Genomic DNA, 19368 nt, shown 5'->3' with positions numbered 1-19368 from the left:
TGGACCTCCACACCCTAAACAAACATCTCCGCAAGGAAAAGTTCAGGATGGTTACCTTGGACACCAAAAGGGAGATTGGCTCTGCTCTCTAGATCTTCAGGAGGCTTATGCCCATATAGCCAATACTGGCTGCTGCCATTCAGCCTGCCATCAGCACCCCAAGTATTTACGAAATGCCTGGCAGTAGTGGCAGCTTACCTACGACAGCGCAGTATCCATGTCTATCTGTATCTAGACGATTGGCTACTCAGAGGTCCATCCAAGGAGGTAGTACTTTAATCCCTCCGTCTTGCCATACAACTGCTACAGTCCTTGAGTTTTCTCATAAACTATCCCAAATCTAATCTGACTACCCTTTCAACCTCCAGATCCTCAGATTACGTTGACCACAGATGCCTCCAACCTGGGTTGGGGAGCCCATGTCAAGGAACTACAAACCCAGGGAACCTGGACCAGGGCAAAAGCAAACCACTAGATAAATTTTCTGGAGCTCTGGGTGATACAGTATGCCCTATTCACTTTTCAGGATTGCCTATCCAACAAGGTAATCCTAATTCAAACAGACAACCAGGTAATGATGTGGTATCTCAACAAGCAAGGGGGCACAGGCTCTTACCTGCTATGCCAGGAGGCAGCGCAGATCTGGGCCTGGGCTCTCTCCCATTCCATGCTGCTGAGAGCAACCTACCTGGCAGTCGTAGACAATGTGATGGCAGACAGTCTCAGCCAGATCTTTCATCCCCATGATCGGGCCCTAGATCCCACTGTAGCGAACAGAATTTTCCACCAGTGGGGTCACCCCCACATCGACCTCTTCGCATCAATTCACAACCGCAAAGTAGACTGATTCTACTCTCTACTCCGCAGCCGCGAGTCACCACCAATGGATGTCTTCGCCCACTCGTGAAACACGGGTCTTCTATACGCATACCTCCTATTCCACTCATCAGCAAGACTTTCGTGAAGTTACGACAAGATCGGGGCACAATGCTCCTCATAGCCCCATACTGGCTGTGACAAGTTTGGTTTCCCATCCTACGTAACCTCTCAGTCCAGCAACCAATTCGCCTGGGCACAGATCTCTAATAAGGCAGAACAACAGACTGTTGCATCATCCGAACCTCCACTCCCTGTCTGATGGCATGGATGTTGAAAGGTTGATTCTACAATCCCTTAACCTTTCTAACTATGTGTCCCAGGTCCTCGTAGCTTCACGGAAGCCTTCTACTAGAAAATCTTATCGCTCAAAGTGGAAAAGATTCTCCTTGTGGTGCACGACAAAGGAACTAGATCCCTTTTCCTGCCCCACAAGGTTCCTGGACTACCTCTGGCACCTCTCAGAGTCTGGCCTACAAATTTCCCCCATCCGAGTACATATAAGTGCCATAGCCGCTTACCATAAAAGTACAGGAGATGCCCCTATTTCGGCGCAACCCCTTGTAGGGTGCTTTATGAGAGGCTTACTCCAGCTGAAGCCTCCACTGTGTCCCCCAATTACGGCATGGGACCTCAATGTTGTGCTAGCATGGCTCATGCGACCTCTGTTTGAGCCCCTACATGCCTGTGAGCTCCGACATCTCACTTGGAAAGTGATCTTTCTAGTTGCTATAACATCGGCTCACAGAGTCAGTGAGCTACAGGCACTGGTAACATACCCACTTTGTACCAAATTCCTCCACGATCGTGTGGTACTCCGCACTCACCCTAAATTTTTGCCAAAGGTAGTTTCTGATATCCACTTAAATCAGTCCATAATACTTCCTATCTTTTTTCCAAAACCTCACTCACACCCAGGTGAGTGGGCACTGCATTCCTTGGACTGTAAACGTGTGCTCACCTTTTATTTGGACCGCACTACAGCCTACAGAAAGTCCACCCAACTTTTTGTCTCCTTTGATAAGACCAAACTGGGAGTTCCGGTGGGCAAGCAGACCCTGTCCACCTGGCTGTAGGACTGTATTACCTTCTGCTACCAACAAGCAGGCCTTTCGCTACAGGGATGCGTGAGAGCGCATTCGGTTAGAGCCATGGCAAAGTCAATAGCGCACCTCCGTTCAGTACCTATTGCTGTTATCTGTAGAGCTGCGACCTGGAGCTCTCTCCATACCTTCGCAGCTCATTGTCTCGACAAGGCTGGCAGGCAGGATTCCATCTTTGGCCAGCCTGTACTACGTAATTTGTTTCCAGTTTAATAACCCAACTTCCTACCTACGACCCACTTTGAAATTCAGGCTGCCCTCATAACCAACAGCACCTCTGTTGTTGTGCCTGTTGCACATTGTTGGGTGCTGTTTGATTCACTATGTTCGGGCATCCCGTAGCTCGCTATTCACCCACATGTGAGGTCTACCATCCTGCTTGTCCTGGGAGAAAGCAGAGTTGCTTACCTGTAACAGGTGTTCTCCCAGGACAGCAGGATGTAAGTCTTCATGAAACCCGCCCACCACCCCGCAGAGTTGGGTTCGCTTACGTTTTATTATTTTATTTTTCGCTCGTACTTTTTCTACAAACGAGACTACAAACGAGACCCTGCATGCAGGGTTAATGGCGTGCTGGGCATGCTCAGTGTGAAAGTCAAAGTTCTAGAAACTTTGACAAAAGTGTTCTGTGATAGGGCTCCATTCAATGATGTCACCCATATGTAAGAACTAACCTCCTGCTGTCCTGGGAGAACACCTGTTACAGGTAAGCAACTCTGCTTTCAGAAACCTGCAACCATGTGTCCATAACAGCAATAAAATAAAACATTCCTACACCGGCCATGAAAGTTAATGAAATAATACTAGCAACATTTGTTAGAATATATAACTGGCAAATAAAGTAAGCAAAGTCATTAGGAGTTAGCATTTTTTGTTCAAATTTTTATTTTATTCCTGGGGCGCTATTTCTGGTTAAAGCTGTTATTTTTCTGTTCTCACCATCCTACACATTAAAAGCCAGTATCTGCCTGCCATGCTCTCATAATAGAAACGTAGTTCCCTATCCGTGTCACTGGTGGTCTGGGGTGGGGGAGAGCATGTGTTCAGGGACATGAATATATCAAGGTGGGTAGGGTGTTGGTAAGACAGAGAAGGAAGAAAGGATGGGGGGGGGGGGTGAATGGAATAAGACTAGGGAGGCCAGGAAGAGGTTGGTGCAAGACATACTCGCTTCCTTCCCCCATGCCAAACTGTGAAATTCTGGGCGTGTCCAAACTATGGTCCAGGAGCTCTCTTCATCCAGCTTGCTCAGCTAGTCTGAGCAATCCTGGGGTTCCAGCCTGTGTGGGAGCACTACTGACCAGAAAGTGAGCTCAGCTGATGCCCCCCCCCCCCCCCCACTTCCTGCTCTTCAGATCTAAACTCCTATCCTTCCCCCCCCTCGCCACTCCTCAGACCTCTGCTGGCAGTCCTTGAACCCCCCCACTGGCCCCAGTCCCAATCTCCAATGTGGTCCTTGGGCCAAAAGGTTTAGCTATCCCTGGCCTAGTTTATTATATTAAGACTTAGTTGGTGTCTGGGTACAATGAAGCCTTGTGGCCACTGCTGCTAATGCGGCCTCTTGGTTTCCCAGAGAGACAAATCCTGAATATACTGCAACCTCAGTCTAATATAAGATACTGACACCTTCTGGCCAATGTTGGTACTGCAACCCCTTGCATTTCCTGGCTAAACAAAAACTAAATAATAATATAACAGACAGGCGGTTTTTGGTCTATATGCACATGCAGATTCAGGCTCTGGCTTTGGGCCATCTGAAGCTGTGAGGTCATGGCACCGGATTGGTCCACAGCAGAAGCAGGAGCACCAATAATGCACAGTGGGGAGAAAGGGTGATGCTAAGGTGGGCCGCACTGGTTGCAGAAGCGACAGCACAAGCAGATGCAGTCCACATCAGGTGTGTTAGCAATGGGCAGTAGCGACAAGGGACTCAGTGCCACATGGCAGAGGGGCTTGGCTTTATGGCGGTGGTGGTGGTGAGGGCTGTGGTTTGGGCACATTGTGCTTTCGGGACAGTGTGGAGTTGCAAGGATGGAAGCAGGTGTTATGGGTGCTGAACAGCAGGAGGAGACATTGGAGAGGGTGAGAGGGGGGATGTTACGGATTGGTTCAGAGAACTGGGGGTGACAGAGAGAAGAGATAGCAGAAAGCAGCTGGAGGGAGGGTGAGAGGAAACTGACTCACTGTATGTGTATGAAAGAAAAAGTGAGAGGGGGCATTGGCATCAGGGATGTGAATGAGACGGTACCAGGGATTGGGGGGAGGGGAGAGAAACAGAAACTGGGCGAGGAGGTGGGGATGCAAGGGACAGCAGAACTGTAGCTGAGGAAGGGATATGCCCCTCCCCCCAAAATCCTGATCCGCCCTCTCCTCTCACTCTGAATTCTTTCATCTGGTTTAGATTCTGTTAAAATCTCCTCTGCACAAAGAAGTATTGTTGAAAAGGAGATATTAGTTTGGCAGGCCTCAGGTACTTGTGAACAGTGAACAGCGGTATATCAATTGTTACAATTACCCATGGAGGGGGGTGGCGATCGCCGGTTTCCTGAGACCATGTCTCCTAGGCTGGAGGAGTTCCCGCCGGCCCTCCTGAGGGTGAGACAAGCAGAGTCAGAGACGCAGAACAACGTTTCCTGCCCTTCAAAGCCGAGGCCTTGACAAAGTCCAAGTCCTTTTACCTTGCCTTTTGCTCTTGCTTCACACGCATGGCCTCCAGCCGCTGGGGGCTTGGGATAAAGGCGATGTCCCCCCCTTCCTTGACTAGCCTCCCGATCCACCACTCATTGTTGTATTTCTGAGAGACAGGACAGAAAAAGGTCAGCTTGCCCTTTTGCGGGCCCAAACTCAAGCTTAATGGAAATTCATTAACGCAGTCTGACAACTGTGTCTAAATATCCTCTGAGAATGTTGTCCCACTTGTACCCACATCATGCCGTACATTTTTGGCGCCCAGTGTTTGAAATGCACTCTCTCCAAACATTAAAAAATAATCTTATTTCAGAATCAGACAACAGAGGCTCACCTGGACGTGCAGTTTCTACTTTGGTTTATTGGGAGGGAGGGAGGCGGGGGGTTGACTCAGAAGCTTTTTCCTGCTCTTTTGAGCTTTCATCTTAGTTGGAAAGAACCTCTACTGGGCTACAGTGCCAAGAACTTTCATTTGTAAATACCCAAGTCTTCCACCCCCCTCATTTCTGATCCCCTATGTCTATTAAGCCAAAAACCATTCTACAGGCAGGGGCACAAAGGCCATAGATGTAGAAGCTTGCAGGCATGCATCCCCCTGAGTCTGGCCATTACGTGTCGCAGGAATGCGTTGACTGGGGCTCCCTCTTCCCTTCAGGCTCTGATGAACACTGCCTCCGCAGCATCCCCAGCCTGCCGGCCCGATCAGCAGAAGCTGGGCTTAAGAATCAAGCTCTGACTGCACACTGTACTCTCGCTGACCCGTGTTCAGGCTAAGATGCTAGAGATTCTGCTTAACTGGATTCTAAGTGGTGGGCTCTGCTGTATTTGCTGAAATTCACAATAAACCTTTAAGACCTCTTCCTACCCCTAGGCATGTGATATTGGTAAGGCAATTTTCAGGCAAAGCATGGAAATGTCAAAGGCCGTGACAGCAGCTTACAATAGAACTGGGCCCCTTCACATGTTTAGCACTCTTTTTTTTTTCCTGTTTTCCATCAACTAATGAGAAAGGGAGATTCTTTTTTTTCTGCATTTTGACATGTTCTTTGTGGCTTATGGCATCCTTTGGAAGGAGTTCCTACCACACCACAAGAAAGACAAGAAACAAAATTGCTGCCTCTCCACTCCCACCAAAGCACTGCGCTCAGGTTTTAATGTATGTGTAACTCTTCCTACTCCGATAACTTTAGAGTTCTCTCTACATTTACCTCTTTAATGTGCAGAAAATCTTTGGCTTCAAAGTTGATGGCTGATCCCTGAACAGGACTCTCTTCATCCAGGGCTCCACAGTAACTAACATTGGTCCGCACAGCAAATGCTACCGGCTTGTGCTGCAAGAGAAAAGTCAATAATGCACAGCCACGGGGAAATATCAGCGCCTCTCCGAAAGGTGGGAAGGGTTCGGGTCTGAAGAAGCTGAGGGTTGGGGTAGATTATCTCTGACAGGACAAGTCGCCGCTGAGTGGACTCTAAAGCCGTGATGCAGCACCACCCACATTCTCTCATTTCAGGATCGCTTTGGGGCTTCTACACAATATCTTCTAATGACTAAACTTAAAGGATGGAACAAGCTCAGAAAGTTTGTCCGCAACAGGACACCCCCGGGGTCTATTAGGACATTCTTGCACTAAGATTGGACGAGGACTCGCTCCTCTTCCCTCTTCCTTGAATGAATGCTCAAAATGTGTTCAGCTATCCCTACATAAATAGTCTGATCCAGATTCCAAGCTGTACTCAGGCTTAGTTGACTTTTTTTTTTTTTCTTTTTTAATGTCTTTTTGTACAAGGTCCATCTCTCAATATCTATAGACAGGACTGGATTTAGGTGCAGGCAACCTAGGCAAGTGTCTAAAGCAGCAAGTTTCTGAAGGTCCCCAAAACCTTCCTGCTCCTTGATTTTTCAGGGGCAAAAGCCCCCACAGCCCTAGTCTTCTGCCTATGGACATCATCATCTTAAATCTAGCCCTGTCTGTATATTCCCTGGGGGTTCTGCGGTCCTCCCTTTTGTTTTGGTTGGAAGGCTCTAAGGACAAATAATGTCAAAGTGACAGCTACTGTTCAGCTCCCTCCCCCCCCCTCCCCCTCCCTTTTCGGAATTTTAGCTAAGAATCAAGTGCAGAGTCTGGGCTATGAGCCGAGAATGACCTCTCCTTGGCCTTTTGCCTGAAACCCTGCACATTATGAGAATAAACACCCTGCCACCCAACCCCAACAGGGACATGATTCCAGTATGACCAATGCCAAAGAAGAAAATTATTACTTACCTGCTAATTTTCGTTCCTGTAGTACCATGGATCAGTCCAGACAGTGGGTTATGTCCCCAATCCAGCAGATGGAGTCAGCCCAAAGCTTCAAGGGGGCGTCACCATAAATACTACTACCCCCTCTGCAGGAGTTCAGTATCGAGTATATCAAAGCCCGAGTAAACCGAAAACCCCCTGCTTGGATCAAGTTGAAACAGGACGGCAACAATAAGCCGCTGAGTGATAACTGAGTAAACTGAAAAACCGACCCACCAACGGGTGGGCAGACACGAACATAGCGTGTCAACCTCCAAGGGAGTAAACAGTGACAGGGAAAACTGGAAACACGTAATAACAAACAACAGCAGTAAGTGCACTACTGTAAAAAAGGAGACACAGCTGAACAGACTCAGCATCCACATACAGTCGAGCAGGAGTAGGCCCTAGGACCCAAATGCGGTGGGCGTCTGGACTGATCCATGGTACTACAGGAACGAAAATTAGCAGGTAAGTAATAATTTTCTTTTCCCTGTACGTACCTGGATCAGTCCAGACAGTGGGATGTACCCAAGCTTCCCTAACCCGGGTGGGATCCTGCGAGACCTGCTCGTAGGACCTGTTCGCCAAAATGTCCCTGGACGGACGAGGCGAGATGTAGTCTATAGTGTCTCGAGAACGTGTGCAACGATTTCCAGGTGGCCGCTCTACAGATTTCTTGCGAAGACACCGAGCGGCTCTCTGCCCAGGAGGCCGCCTGAGCGCGAGTCGAGTGTGCTACGATGCCGGGTGGGGGAGTCCGCCCCACCCCAATATAGGAGGCGGCAATGCCGGCCTTCAGCCATCTGGCAATGGTCGTCTTCGAAGCCTGAGATCCCTTGCGGGGACCGGACCAAAGGACGAAGAGATGGTCAGAAGTCCGGAAATCATTCGTAGCCTCCAGGTAGAGCCTCAGGGTGCGCTTGACGTCAAGGAGACGAAGAGACCGTGGCTCCGACGAAGAGAACGATGGAAGTTCCACCGTCTGATTCACGTGGAACGCAGACACCACCTTCGGAAGGAAGGAGGGGACAGTGCGAAGTGAAACACCCGAATCGGAGAACCTGAGATAAGGTTCCCTACACGACAGGGCCTGCAACTCCGAAATACGCCGAGCGGAGCAGATGGCCACTAGGAACACCGCCTTGAGGGTGAGATCCTTGATCGTCGCATTCCGCAGCGGTTCAAATGGAGGTCCTGACATAGAGCGTAGTACCAGATTGAGACTCCACGAGGGACAAGGATCGCGCAGTGGAGGCCGCAAATGCTTGACCCCCTTGAGGAAACGGGCGATGTCCGGATGTCGCCACAGAGATCCTCCGTCACGCAGGAGAGAGCCAAGGGCGGCCACTTGAACCCGAAGCGAGTTGTAGGCGAGCCCCTTGTCCACCCCTGCTTGCAGGAACTGGAGGATCTGAGGAACAGACGCTTCCGAGGGTCTTGTGTTCAGGCCGGTACACCACAGCTCGAACACCTTCCAGACCCGCACATAGGCCACCGACGTCGAGGTCTTCCGAGACCGCAGCAGCGTGGATACTACCGCCTCCGGGTATCCCCGTCGTCGGAGGCGACGCCTCTCAAAAGCCAGGCCGCAAGACAGAAGAGTTCTGCCTGGTCGAAAAATACTGGTCCCTGGTGGAGGAGGCGAGGAAGATGTCCCAACCTTATGGGCCCGTCGATTACTAGGTGGAGAAGGTCCGCGAACCAAGGACGTCTCGGCCACTCTGGCGCAACGAAGATGACAGTCCCCCGATGAACCTCTATTCGTCGTAGTAGCCTTCCCACCAGTGGCCACGGGGGGAACGCGTATAGAAGTAGCTCGTCCGGCCACGGGAGCGCTAGGGCATCGACGCCCTCCGCCCCCCGTTCTCTCCGGCGACTGAAGAAACGAGGCGCCTTGGTGTTTTGAGCGGATGCCATAAGATCCAGGTGGGGGGGACCCCACCGCCGAACGATCAGCTGCATGGCCTCGTCGGAGAGGGCCCACTCTCCGGGATCCAGGAGCTGGCGACTGAGGAAATCCGCCTGGACGTTGTCCACTCCCGCTATGTGCGAGGCCGCCAGGCGGGCCAGGTGCCGTTCCGCCCACTGCATCAACATCTCTGCCTCGAGCGCGACCTGCGGGCTGCGGGTTCCGCCCTGTCGGTTGATATAGGCCACCGTGGTCGCGTTGTCCGACAAGACTCTGACTTCCCGATTCCGAAGGAGTGGCAGGAAGTGAAGAAGAGCCAGCCTGACCGCTCGGGTCTCCAGACGATTGATGGACCACGTCGACTCCTCCGCGGACCACGTCCCCTGCGTGGCGCTGCGGTCGCAGACTGCCCCCCAGCCTACGAGACTGGCGTCGGTGGTTACCACTACCCAGTTTGGTAGATCGAGGGACATGCCTCGAGCCAGATTCTCCGGGACCATCCACCAGTCCAGGCTGCTCCGTGCAACCTGGGGCAGCGGGAGTATCACCTGGTAGTCCTGCGAAAGTGGTTTCCAGCGGGATAGAAGTGCCCTTTGTAGCGGCCGGAGGCGCGCAAAGGCCCAGGGAACCATGTCGATGGTGGAACCCATCACCCCCAGGAGCTGTAGATAGTCCCAGGAAGTGGGCGCTGGTAATGCAGAGAACCGCTGTATGTGCTCCCGCAGGGAGTGCGCCTTGTCCTGCCGCAGAAAAACCGCCCCCAGACGGGTGTCGAAGGGGGCCCCCAAGAAATCCAAGCGCTGCGAAGGCACGAGGGAGCTCTTGGAGAAGTTCACCACCCATCCCAGGGACTGCAGAAACTCTATCACCCTGGCCACTGCCGCCTGGCCATGCCGGAAGGACTTCGCCCGTATGAGCCAGTCGTCCAAGTAAGGATGAACTAGAATACCCTCCTTCCGAAGGGCAGCCGCCACAACTACCATGATCTTGGTGAAGGTACGTGGGGCCGTTGCTAGGCCGAACGGAAGCGCCACGAATTGGAAATGCTGGTCCAGGATCTTGAACCGGAGAAGGCAATGGTGTTCTTGGCGAATGGGGATATGAAGGTAGGCCTCCGTCAGATCCAAGGAGGCCAAAAACTCCCCTCGGTGTACCGCCGCGATCACCGAACGCAGCGTTTCCATGCGGAACCGGATCACTCTGAGGGATTTGTTGACTTCCTTCAAGTCCAGTATGGGGCGGAAGGAGCCGTCCTTCTTTGGTACCACGAAGTAGATGGAATAGTGGCCCGAGCCCACCTCTCCGGAGGGTACGGGCACAATGGCGCCTATCTCCCACAGTCTGTCCAGCGTCTCCTGCACCGCCTCTCGCTTGATGGCCGAGCCGCAGGGCGAGAAAATGAATCGACCCTTCGGAGCGCGGACAAGTTCCAAAGCGTAGCCGCGTCCTATGGTGTCCAAGACCCACTGATCCGAGGTGATCCGTGCCCACTCCTCGTAAAAGAACGCCAGCCGCCCCCCAATCTTGGGAACGGCGGAGTGGGCGAGCTGAACATCATTGAGAGGACTTGGGCGAAGGTTGTCCCGCCGTGGAAGCGGGGCGCGCAGGGCGGCGCCCGCGAAAGGAGCGAGACCAGGGCTGAGACCTGGGGGCAGAGGGCCGAGCCGCCGCCGGCCTATAACTCCTATAGCGCCTTTGCGCTCTGGCTCTGGTCCGGGAGGACGAAAACGCCCTGCTGGAGCGATATCTGTCTTCCGGCAGGCGATGGACCGCGTTTTCCCCCAGAGACTTGATAATCTGGTCCAGATCCTCGCCGAACAGGAACTTACCCCTGAATGGCAGGGAACCCAGACTTGACTTGGAGGACGTGTCCGCCGCCCAGTTGCGGAGCCATAGAAGTCGACGTGCCGCCACCACCGAGGCCATGGAGCGGGCAAGGACCCGAAACAGATCATAGGAAGCGTCTGCCCCGTATGCCACCGCAGCTTCCAGTCTATCCGCCTGGGCGGCTTCTTCGGGTGGCAACACCTGAGACGTGAGCAGTAGCTGCACCCAGAGAAGACTGGCTCGCTGGGCAAGCGAGCTGCACATCGCAGCCCGCAGCCCCACTGCGGAGACCTCGAAGACCCGCTTGAGGAAGACTTCCAACTTGCGATCCTGCGTATCCCTTAACGCTGCTCCACCTGTCACCGGAATGGTCGTCCTCTTCGTGACCGCTGACACCGCGGAGTCCACTCTGGGTACCTTGATGAGATCCAGAAAATCTTCCGGCAGCGGATATAGCCGTTCCATGGCGCGGCTACCCTTCAGAGCGGCTTCCGGGGCATCCCATTCCCTGGTGAGCAGCTGCAGGAACGACTCATGAATGGGAAAAGCCCGAGCCCTCGGGCGAAGGGCTGCCAGCACCGGGTCTCCCTTCTTCGAGGAGGTGACTACAGCGGGCGCGACGGGAGCTGGCGGGTCCGGCGGGGGATCAAGGTCCAAACCCTGAATGATCTGTGGGATCAGGTCATCTAGCTCGTCCCGCTGGAAGAGGCGCAGGGTACGTGGGTCCTCACCCTCCGAAGTGGAGTCCCCTTGTCCCGCCGCCGCGGGGTCCGACCCAGGGGAGGCTGGTGGCGACCCAGGCCCCCCCGAGCCCACGGGGAGCCGTGGTTGGCTGGGGAGCTGTGGGGCCCCCACACCCGCCGGGGCGGGGGGGGCCGGATAGGCGGGCGAAGGTCGCGGGATCTTGGGTGGTGGCGGATCCGCGGGCGCAGCCAGGTCCTGCAGGTAGGCTGTATGCATCAGCCGTATAAACTCCGGCGAAAATCCCGGCCTGGTCGGGGGGGCCTCCGCGGGTGGGGGCCCCGAGGGACCCTGCCCCCGCGGGCCTTCCTCCTGGTCTGTCTCCGGTACTAACCTCGGGGGAGAGCCCTCTGAAGCCACCTCGTCCCCCTGCGCTGCCTGGGCTCCTTCAGGACGCAGCGTGTGTAAGATGGCCGCCGTTCCCGCCAGGAATGGGGGAGGGGCCAGCCCGCGCCGCCCGGGTAAGGCTGTCATGGAGGCCCGATGCGTGAGGGACCGAGAGGTGCCTTCTCCTCCGGGAAGGCACCGAGCGCAAATTCCCTCCCTGGAAACGCGCGATCCAGGTTCCCCACAGGCCGAGCAACGCGCCGGCCACGGCATCTGGAGCGCAAGGGTAACAGTCCCCGACAGCCCAGAACTCCTGAAAAACCCGGGGGGGGGCCGCGAAACGGATCGCCGCTGCGGGGGGGCCCGGGTGGCCTGCGCTACCCGCCAAAGACAGAAACGGCGCCGCGGGGGGGCCCTCCTGGCCGCACGACCCGCCGGTGGTGAGCAGCCCTCTCCCCGGTGCAGCCCACGTGGAGCCTCAAAATGGCCGCGGGAGAGGGTGAAGACGCGAGTAGGCCGGAGCACCGGCAGCCGCGTGTAACCTAGCTGCAAGGGAAGGAGAAGAAGAAAATCACACTTACCCCGCAGCAGCCCCGGACAGCGCCGGTAAATAGAGAAAGGAGAGACAGAGGACAATACAGAAGTCACGCCTCCCCAATCAATCAATTAACTTAATTAATTTTTTTTTTTTTTTTTGTAACACAACTTGATCCAACCAAACAAACCTGACAACAATAAAGCCTCCAACCAAGGGAAGCAAAAGAACAAAGGAAAAAGAGAATCGGGAGCAAGCCCAGATTCCACTACTCGCATCTGCTGGAGTCAGAAGATACTGAACTCCTGCAGAGGGGGTAGTAGTATTTATGGTGACGCCCCCTCGAAGCTTTGGGCTGACTCCATCTGCTGGATTGGGGACATAACCCACTGTCTGGACTGATCCAGGTACGTACAGGGAACAAAAGGATTAACAACATAAATCTCTATCCTTGGATCAGACTGCTACTTATCATTTCTAAAGCACTGCTAGATACATGCACTGCTGTAGACAAGTTTGGGAATACTCAGCCTTTCTTGGCTAAGATCAAGTGCAATGTGTGAGCCATAGGGTGAGCAGACTCCTTTCTTGGCCTTTTGGCTGAGATTGAAAACTCATATGGGGTGGGGAGGCAGGGGAAGATTACTGCTCTATCATTCAAATCCACTGTGGACAAGAAACGGTGTGGATCCTGACCAAACCTGGTTTAAAAAAATCCCCCTGAACCTTCTTTGGATTCAATGCAAGAGCTGTGTGCTTGGTACCTTAGTCCAGTGGTCCCCAACCCTGTCCTGGGGGCCCACCAGCCAGGCGGGTTTTCAGAGAAAATTTGCATGCATGCAAATTTTCTCTCATGCATATTCATTGTGGATATCCTGAAAACCCGACTGGCTGGTGGGCCCCCAGGACAGGGTTGGGGACCACTGCCTTAGTCTTTAAAATAATGAGTGAAATAGAATGGGTAAATTAAATCAGTTATTTACACTTTAAAAAAATATAAAGACTAGGGGACACTCCATGAAGTTAGTAAGTAGCACATTCAAAATAAATCAGAGAAAAATAAATTTTCACTCCACACACAATTAAGCTCCAGAATTCATTGCCTGAGGATGTGGATATCCCTGGGTATTATCAGCATGGGATCAATCTACTGTTTGTTTGGGATCTTGCCAAGTATTTGTGATCTGGATTAGCCACTGTCACAAACAGGATACTGGTCTTGATGGGCCCTCGATCTGATTCAGTATGGCAATTCTTATATTCTTACCTTGGCCTTTTCCAGTTGTTGCTGTGCCTGCCTCTCCACCTCGCGGCGGGCAGTCTCGCGGTCCTCCTCCAGGGACACGTCGGAATCTAGAGATGGGCGGCTTGTGTAGGAATCGGCTGAACCCTACAGAGGATGAATACACATTCCATGGAATTACCAGAAGGTGAGGACAAAGTGAACCATATTGGCTGTTGAGATTCCTGCAAGAAGACAGCAGAAAATCCCCACTATCATGACGTACAGCAGTTAAGTATGGAAAGATCCCTAGAAGAAAAGCCCCAGGGTCACGTTATTTCACATCATCAAAGTCTGGATGACAGTCACACCGCTAACAGCCTGACAGCAAGAGGAAGCAGTACCTCAAGACAGAAAGACCCTCCGAACCCATGCACCACTTCCATTCAGTCTGTCACCATGAGGCCTTTGCACTAAAGGGCTTTTCTCATTCTGTGTCTATAAGGGAAATGATCAGCACTTAGTCAGGGTTCTTTTAACACACAAGTTGCAAGAGATACCTTTCTAGTGAATTGACTAGTGCATCCATGACTGATTTTCAAGAGCTCTGCTTCCTTCATCAGTGCCAAGTACTGAACCACTTACACCCAGTGTAACTGCGCTGCTTCTTCACTAACCTGACGAAGGGAGCAAGAGCTCCTGAAAGCAAGTCAGAGATGCATTAAGTCAGTCCAATAAAAAAAGGTTTCACCTACAACGTTTGTTGACCCTTATTTATTTATTAATTAAAACATCCACCAAGCCAGTATGTTCTGCGCAGATTATGACATTAGATTCATAAAGTAAAAACAAAGACAATAAAATACTAAATCATCAACATAAATACAAAATTAAATAAAAACATAGCATTAAAAATATATGGTATGCTGCTGAGCTCTTACCCTTAAAAAAACCCCAAAACTTTTAAGACTTGCGAGAATAGAGCAGCCTTTATTAATTTGCAAAATTTTAAATAGTCCTGCTCCTGACGCAAATGAAAAGACAGTGAATGCCCTCAACCTTGTTCTTAGAAGACAGTAATCATGAAATGACAGCTTCATGTAAGAGGAGATGGTGAGTACCATACAATACACTCAGCTACACAATATGAGAATCCATATATAAAGCTTAATGGATAATTGTTCACCATTTAAATTCAATTCGTTGCTATGTTCATTTTTTATGCTTGTTTTATTAATAAACAAATTTAAACATTATCTAGTGAAACTTAGTCATACTGATATTATTTGTTACTTAGAGTGCACGTGACTATCTATGAGTCTCATTTACTTTAGTGGGGATCTAGAGGGATCACAATGCACACACAAGGTTAGTTGTTAGCCTACACATTCAGCCCATTTGCCATAATCACTTCTCACGGTTCTGTCTTCACGTCTGATGCTTGGGTGAGCCACTTTTGCCATTTGTAAGTGGCGCAAGAGGGAAATGATATGTGCCTGAACAGAAAACCAACATGGAGAAGGGTGACCGCCCCAGAATCCTCTGCTCTCTTAGCCTATGTGACCTCAAAGTGACTTGCTGAGAATGACTTGAAGAACTCAGCTGGACAGGCACAGTCAAGCGGGCTCCAAGATGATGCTTATTCATAAGGTCATACAAAGAAGAAACCAATGGCTGGAGCTTCAGGCACTATTCTCAGGAGTATCTATAAACACAGCCAAAGATGTGTTAATTACCTTGACCAGTAAGATTTTAACAGAACAAAGGACTATCTTGAGAGTCATGGTAAATGGGCCCCACCTCCTGGGAAAACTACTCAGGGCAGTTCAGAGATAATCACATCATGCTGTTGACATGACAACCTATGTAAATGATTCATTGGGCAGTCACGCAAATCTCTAGAATCTTCTACCCTTGTTCCATATTGAATGTTATCCATAAAAGAAGGATCACTTCCTGTATAAGATGAGATGCTGGTAGTCAGTTTGTCAGAGGCATGGCATCAGCATCTCCCAAGAATACTTACACTGAATAATAAAAAATTATGCTTTCTACCAAAAGTCTAAGTGTTCTCGTCTCCCTGGCCATAAGCATCATAAAAAATGGTGTGGCGCTTAACAACATATATTCAATATGTCGTGCTACAGGCAACCAATGAAGTTTCCTTACGAACTCTTGTAGACTTGCTGCCCCAGGGTAGCCCAAAACTAATCCTGACAGCTGCATTCTGTACTAATTTCAGCACCTTAAGTAAACTAGCTGATAAACCTAGACTACGCGATGACAACCATGCTGTTTTCGGACAAGAATATGGATAGCAATCTGATACGCTGGAACAGAGTTGTTTTACTATATTGGTAAAGATTATACACTTTTTTCAAGAAAATGTAAAATATCTGCCTCCATTATGCCTAGAACTGCGGATGGAGTGGGATATAAATTATGAAAATAAATAAAATATGGTCTCCTTGGTTTTTACATAAGAATACCCAGCATGTCTAAGTTTTCTTTTACAAGCAAACTTTTAATGCGGAAATGTGATTTTAGTTTCAGTTTTTAGTTTAGTTTTTCAGTCTTTTAATAAGTATGATTTGCTTTTATTACTTGTTTAATACACTTTTGTTGTTTAATATGGTTTTTATTTTATATATTATTTAGTTTTTCTATGTTTATTTGTATTAATTAATTATGTATGTATCTTTGTTATCTGCCTAGAACCGCGGATAGAATGGCATAAAAAAATTGTGAAAATAAATAAATAAATGGCATTTCAATTGTCTGCATGGCTAAGGACCAAGGCCTGAACTACATGTCTAAAATCACCTGGAGAGGACACTCACCTGAGTGGCCTAAGTATAAAAGGCTCACAGGGCAACCACAGCATATTGCCATTTAATGTTCAAAATATTCTCAGGTGTTAAAAAGCCACACTGAAAGCCAGGGCTGGATTTAGGGCAAATCATGACCCGGGAGAAAAGTGTCCCATCCCCCCCCCCCCCACCACTCCAGATCCTCTCTTTGACCATGGTGGGATGGGATCCACCTTAGCCAGACTGGGCCTCTCTTCCGTTGCCATGGTGCTCAGGATGCCCTTCAGCTGACGGTGCCCCAGGCAACTGCCCAGGTCACCTGCCCCCAAAACCAGCCCTGCTGAAAGCCTTGAACAGCCACTTGTTGTTCCCAAGCCATAGGTGCATGATCACCGAAGCACACCAGGCTTTGAGTGTTGGTTACTAAACTGGCCCTTCACTGACTGAGAAAGATTACTCTTGTGAACCAACAAAGGATCTCTCCTCTTTCCATGATATTTGTCTTTTGTCAAAGCAAACAGTAAAAAAGTTTGCTTAATTTCCAGTAACAATGACTGAGCTTAAAAGGCTCAGCTGGTCATAGGCCGAGAAGAATCACCCTCCATCACTGTCCTTATTATATTTCTATAAAAGTCTGGAAGGCCCGAGCTGATCTCTGAGCAGCAGCCATCGCACAGCATCAAGAGTCTTCAGCTTCAGAGCCTGCATTGTGCCATTCCCTCACAGACTCTGGCGACTGCTTCTCCTCAGAGCTGGAAATACTAAGCAGCTGTTAATAAGTGCTGGCGGCTGAGTCCTTCTCTTCTGTTGGCCGAGATGCTTATTCCAAAATGGAGAGCATGTGTTCGAGAAATAATAAGGCTGGGCCAACCGAGGGGCTTCACACCAATGCATCTTGACGCTCAGATTCCGCTTCAACCACAGAATGAATCATCATAACCCAGAAATTATGAAGACGGTCTGTTTTTAGCTGTGGTGCTCTCCTCCCTTACTTCTTCACAAACTTTCAGAAGAGAAGAGCAGACGCCTCTGCCGATGTCAGCGATGTCAGGGCTGCCAAAGCATGACAGCCTGTGAAATGAGAAAAAACGGGGAAGGAATGACATCATTGTTGCTTGCATACATTTATAGAGAGCAAGGCACAAGGAGGAAGAGTGACTGCCCAGGGCGCTGCAGCATCATCAGGACCAGGACATGCTAGAGCTATTTTGGATTGAATTACTCGCCTTCCCAAATCTGCGTTCAAGGCGAGTTACAAATTCTTTTATGGTAGGTAGGTGCCTGTCCCAGAGGGTTTATGATCTAAGTCTGAACCTGAGGCAATGGAGGGTGAAGTGATTTGCCCAAGGTCAGAAAGGGCAGCAGTTTCTGTCTCTCTTAGGGCCCAATTTTGCCAAAACCTTTTCCCCCATTCACACAAAATGGTAGAAAAGCTCTAGTAAGCAGGTCCCTTAGACTGCCTGTTTATTCATTCAAAACATGGTCACCATCTCCCTGTTACAGTTCTGCTCCATCAGAGCCAAACGCTTCCTGCTCTACCGGGCCTGCCTCTGGTTCTCCTGCCAGTTTACGTCACCTGTCCGCCTCCTTTAGATGCAAATTCAAAACTGACTGCATTTGGTTTGGGGGGTGGGGGAAGGTGGAATCCCCAAGCCTCTTATCCTGCACGGATTTTTCCAGGAGACGGCAGTAAAATCTCCGAAGGCGTTTATTTATTTATTTAAAGTCTCTTTTATACCGATGACCGTTCACACATCGCATCGGTTTACAATTAAACAGTAACAGATGGGCGGAAACCCTTACATATAACATTTTAAAACAGCGTAACTTTTGGGCGGGGCCCTTACATGTAACTGATAAAAAGGAGGCTAAAACTTGGAAGGGTATAGAGCTGACTATACTGGGCAGAGTCCATGTAGTCAATAAATAGATGCAGCATAATCACTATATACATATAAGAACAAAACTATAAACAATAGATATTGACATAAATAGCCGATTCAAAAGTACCAAATCGAAGGGCATAATACAGATTCCACAGAGTCGAATTCCTTAGTCATATAGTAGGATTATTAGTTAAAAAGAGTTTTAGTAAAACAGGGGGGTTTAAGTAATGGCTGGTGAAATCTGGTAAGCTTGCTGGAAGAGCCATGTTTTCAGTTTTTTTTTGAAGGTAGGAGTGTATGTTTCCAGGCGTATATCAGAGGGCAGGGAGTTCCAAATAGATGGGCCGGCGAGAGAGAAAGCTCTGCTTATGGTGGAGGATAATTTAAAAGATTTGATAGGTTGGGCGCGTAGGGTTCCTTGGAGGGCTGTACGTGTTGGTCTAATCGAAGTACGGGGGAGGAGTGGGGGGTTAATCCAGTTAAGGTTAGAGTTCAGCAGACTTTTGTGGATGATAGAAAGGGCTTTATAGCGAATTCGGAAATGTATAGGGAGCCAGTGAAGTTCGATAAGTGTGGGGGTGATGTGATCTCTTTTTTTTGAATTAGTTAGAATCCTAGCGGCAGCATTTTGTAATAGTTGTAAGGGTTTAGTATGAGTAACGGGAATGCCTAGCAAAAGTGCATTACAATAGTCTACCTTAGATAAAATGATAGACTGGAGTACAGTGCGGAAATCAGAAAAGTGTAGCATAGGTCTAAGTTTTTTTATGGTTTGGAGCTTAAAATAGCATTCCTTGATGATGGATTTAATAAAGGGTTTGAAAGTAAGATGGTTATCAATAAGAACCCCAAGGTTGCGAACGTGTGATGGGAAAGATGTGGAAGAGTATGCAGGTGGGATGTCTGGGAGCGTTTGCCTGACTTTTACACGGGAGCACTGTGTGCTCTGTAACACTCCTAAAGTATCTCGGTAAGCGGTAGCACTCGGCTTCTCCTGACACTTCCTTATTATTATTAATCAACGGGATTCACAGCTCAAGGCCCTGGAATTCCCTTGTGCTTCAGCCCTAGCAGATTTCGTCACGCAGCTTGGCCTCCGACCGCTTCCCTGATAATGTCAGAGCCCACCAGATCCAGGTCGGGGTGGGGGGGGGGGGGGGCA

The 19368-nt window shown here is 50.0% G+C and overlaps 1 protein-coding gene across 3 annotated transcripts in view; it reads right to left on the bottom strand.

The window, feature by feature from the left end:
• CACNB3 (calcium voltage-gated channel auxiliary subunit beta 3) overlaps nucleotides 1-19368 on the bottom strand; it is a 122657-nt gene that overhangs the window by 22062 nt on the left and 81227 nt on the right. For all 3 annotated transcript variants that reach the window (XM_029594629.1, XM_029594628.1, XM_029594630.1), the window contains exons 2-5: nucleotides 13556-13678; nucleotides 5876-5998; nucleotides 4658-4773; nucleotides 4495-4568 (exon numbers count right to left, since the gene is read on the bottom strand). In XM_029594629.1, the coding sequence (XP_029450489.1) occupies nucleotides 4495-4568; nucleotides 4658-4773; nucleotides 5876-5998; nucleotides 13556-13678 (436 nt within the window). The remainder of the gene's footprint in view (nucleotides 1-4494; nucleotides 4569-4657; nucleotides 4774-5875; nucleotides 5999-13555; nucleotides 13679-19368) is intronic.

Source organism: Rhinatrema bivittatum, chromosome 3, assembly GCF_901001135.1.
Source record: "Rhinatrema bivittatum chromosome 3, aRhiBiv1.1, whole genome shotgun sequence".
NCBI classification, from domain to species: domain Eukaryota; kingdom Metazoa; phylum Chordata; class Amphibia; order Gymnophiona; family Rhinatrematidae; genus Rhinatrema; species Rhinatrema bivittatum.
The sequence above is the reverse complement of the archived record's forward strand: the minus strand, read 5'-3'. Positions and strand labels throughout refer to the sequence as shown.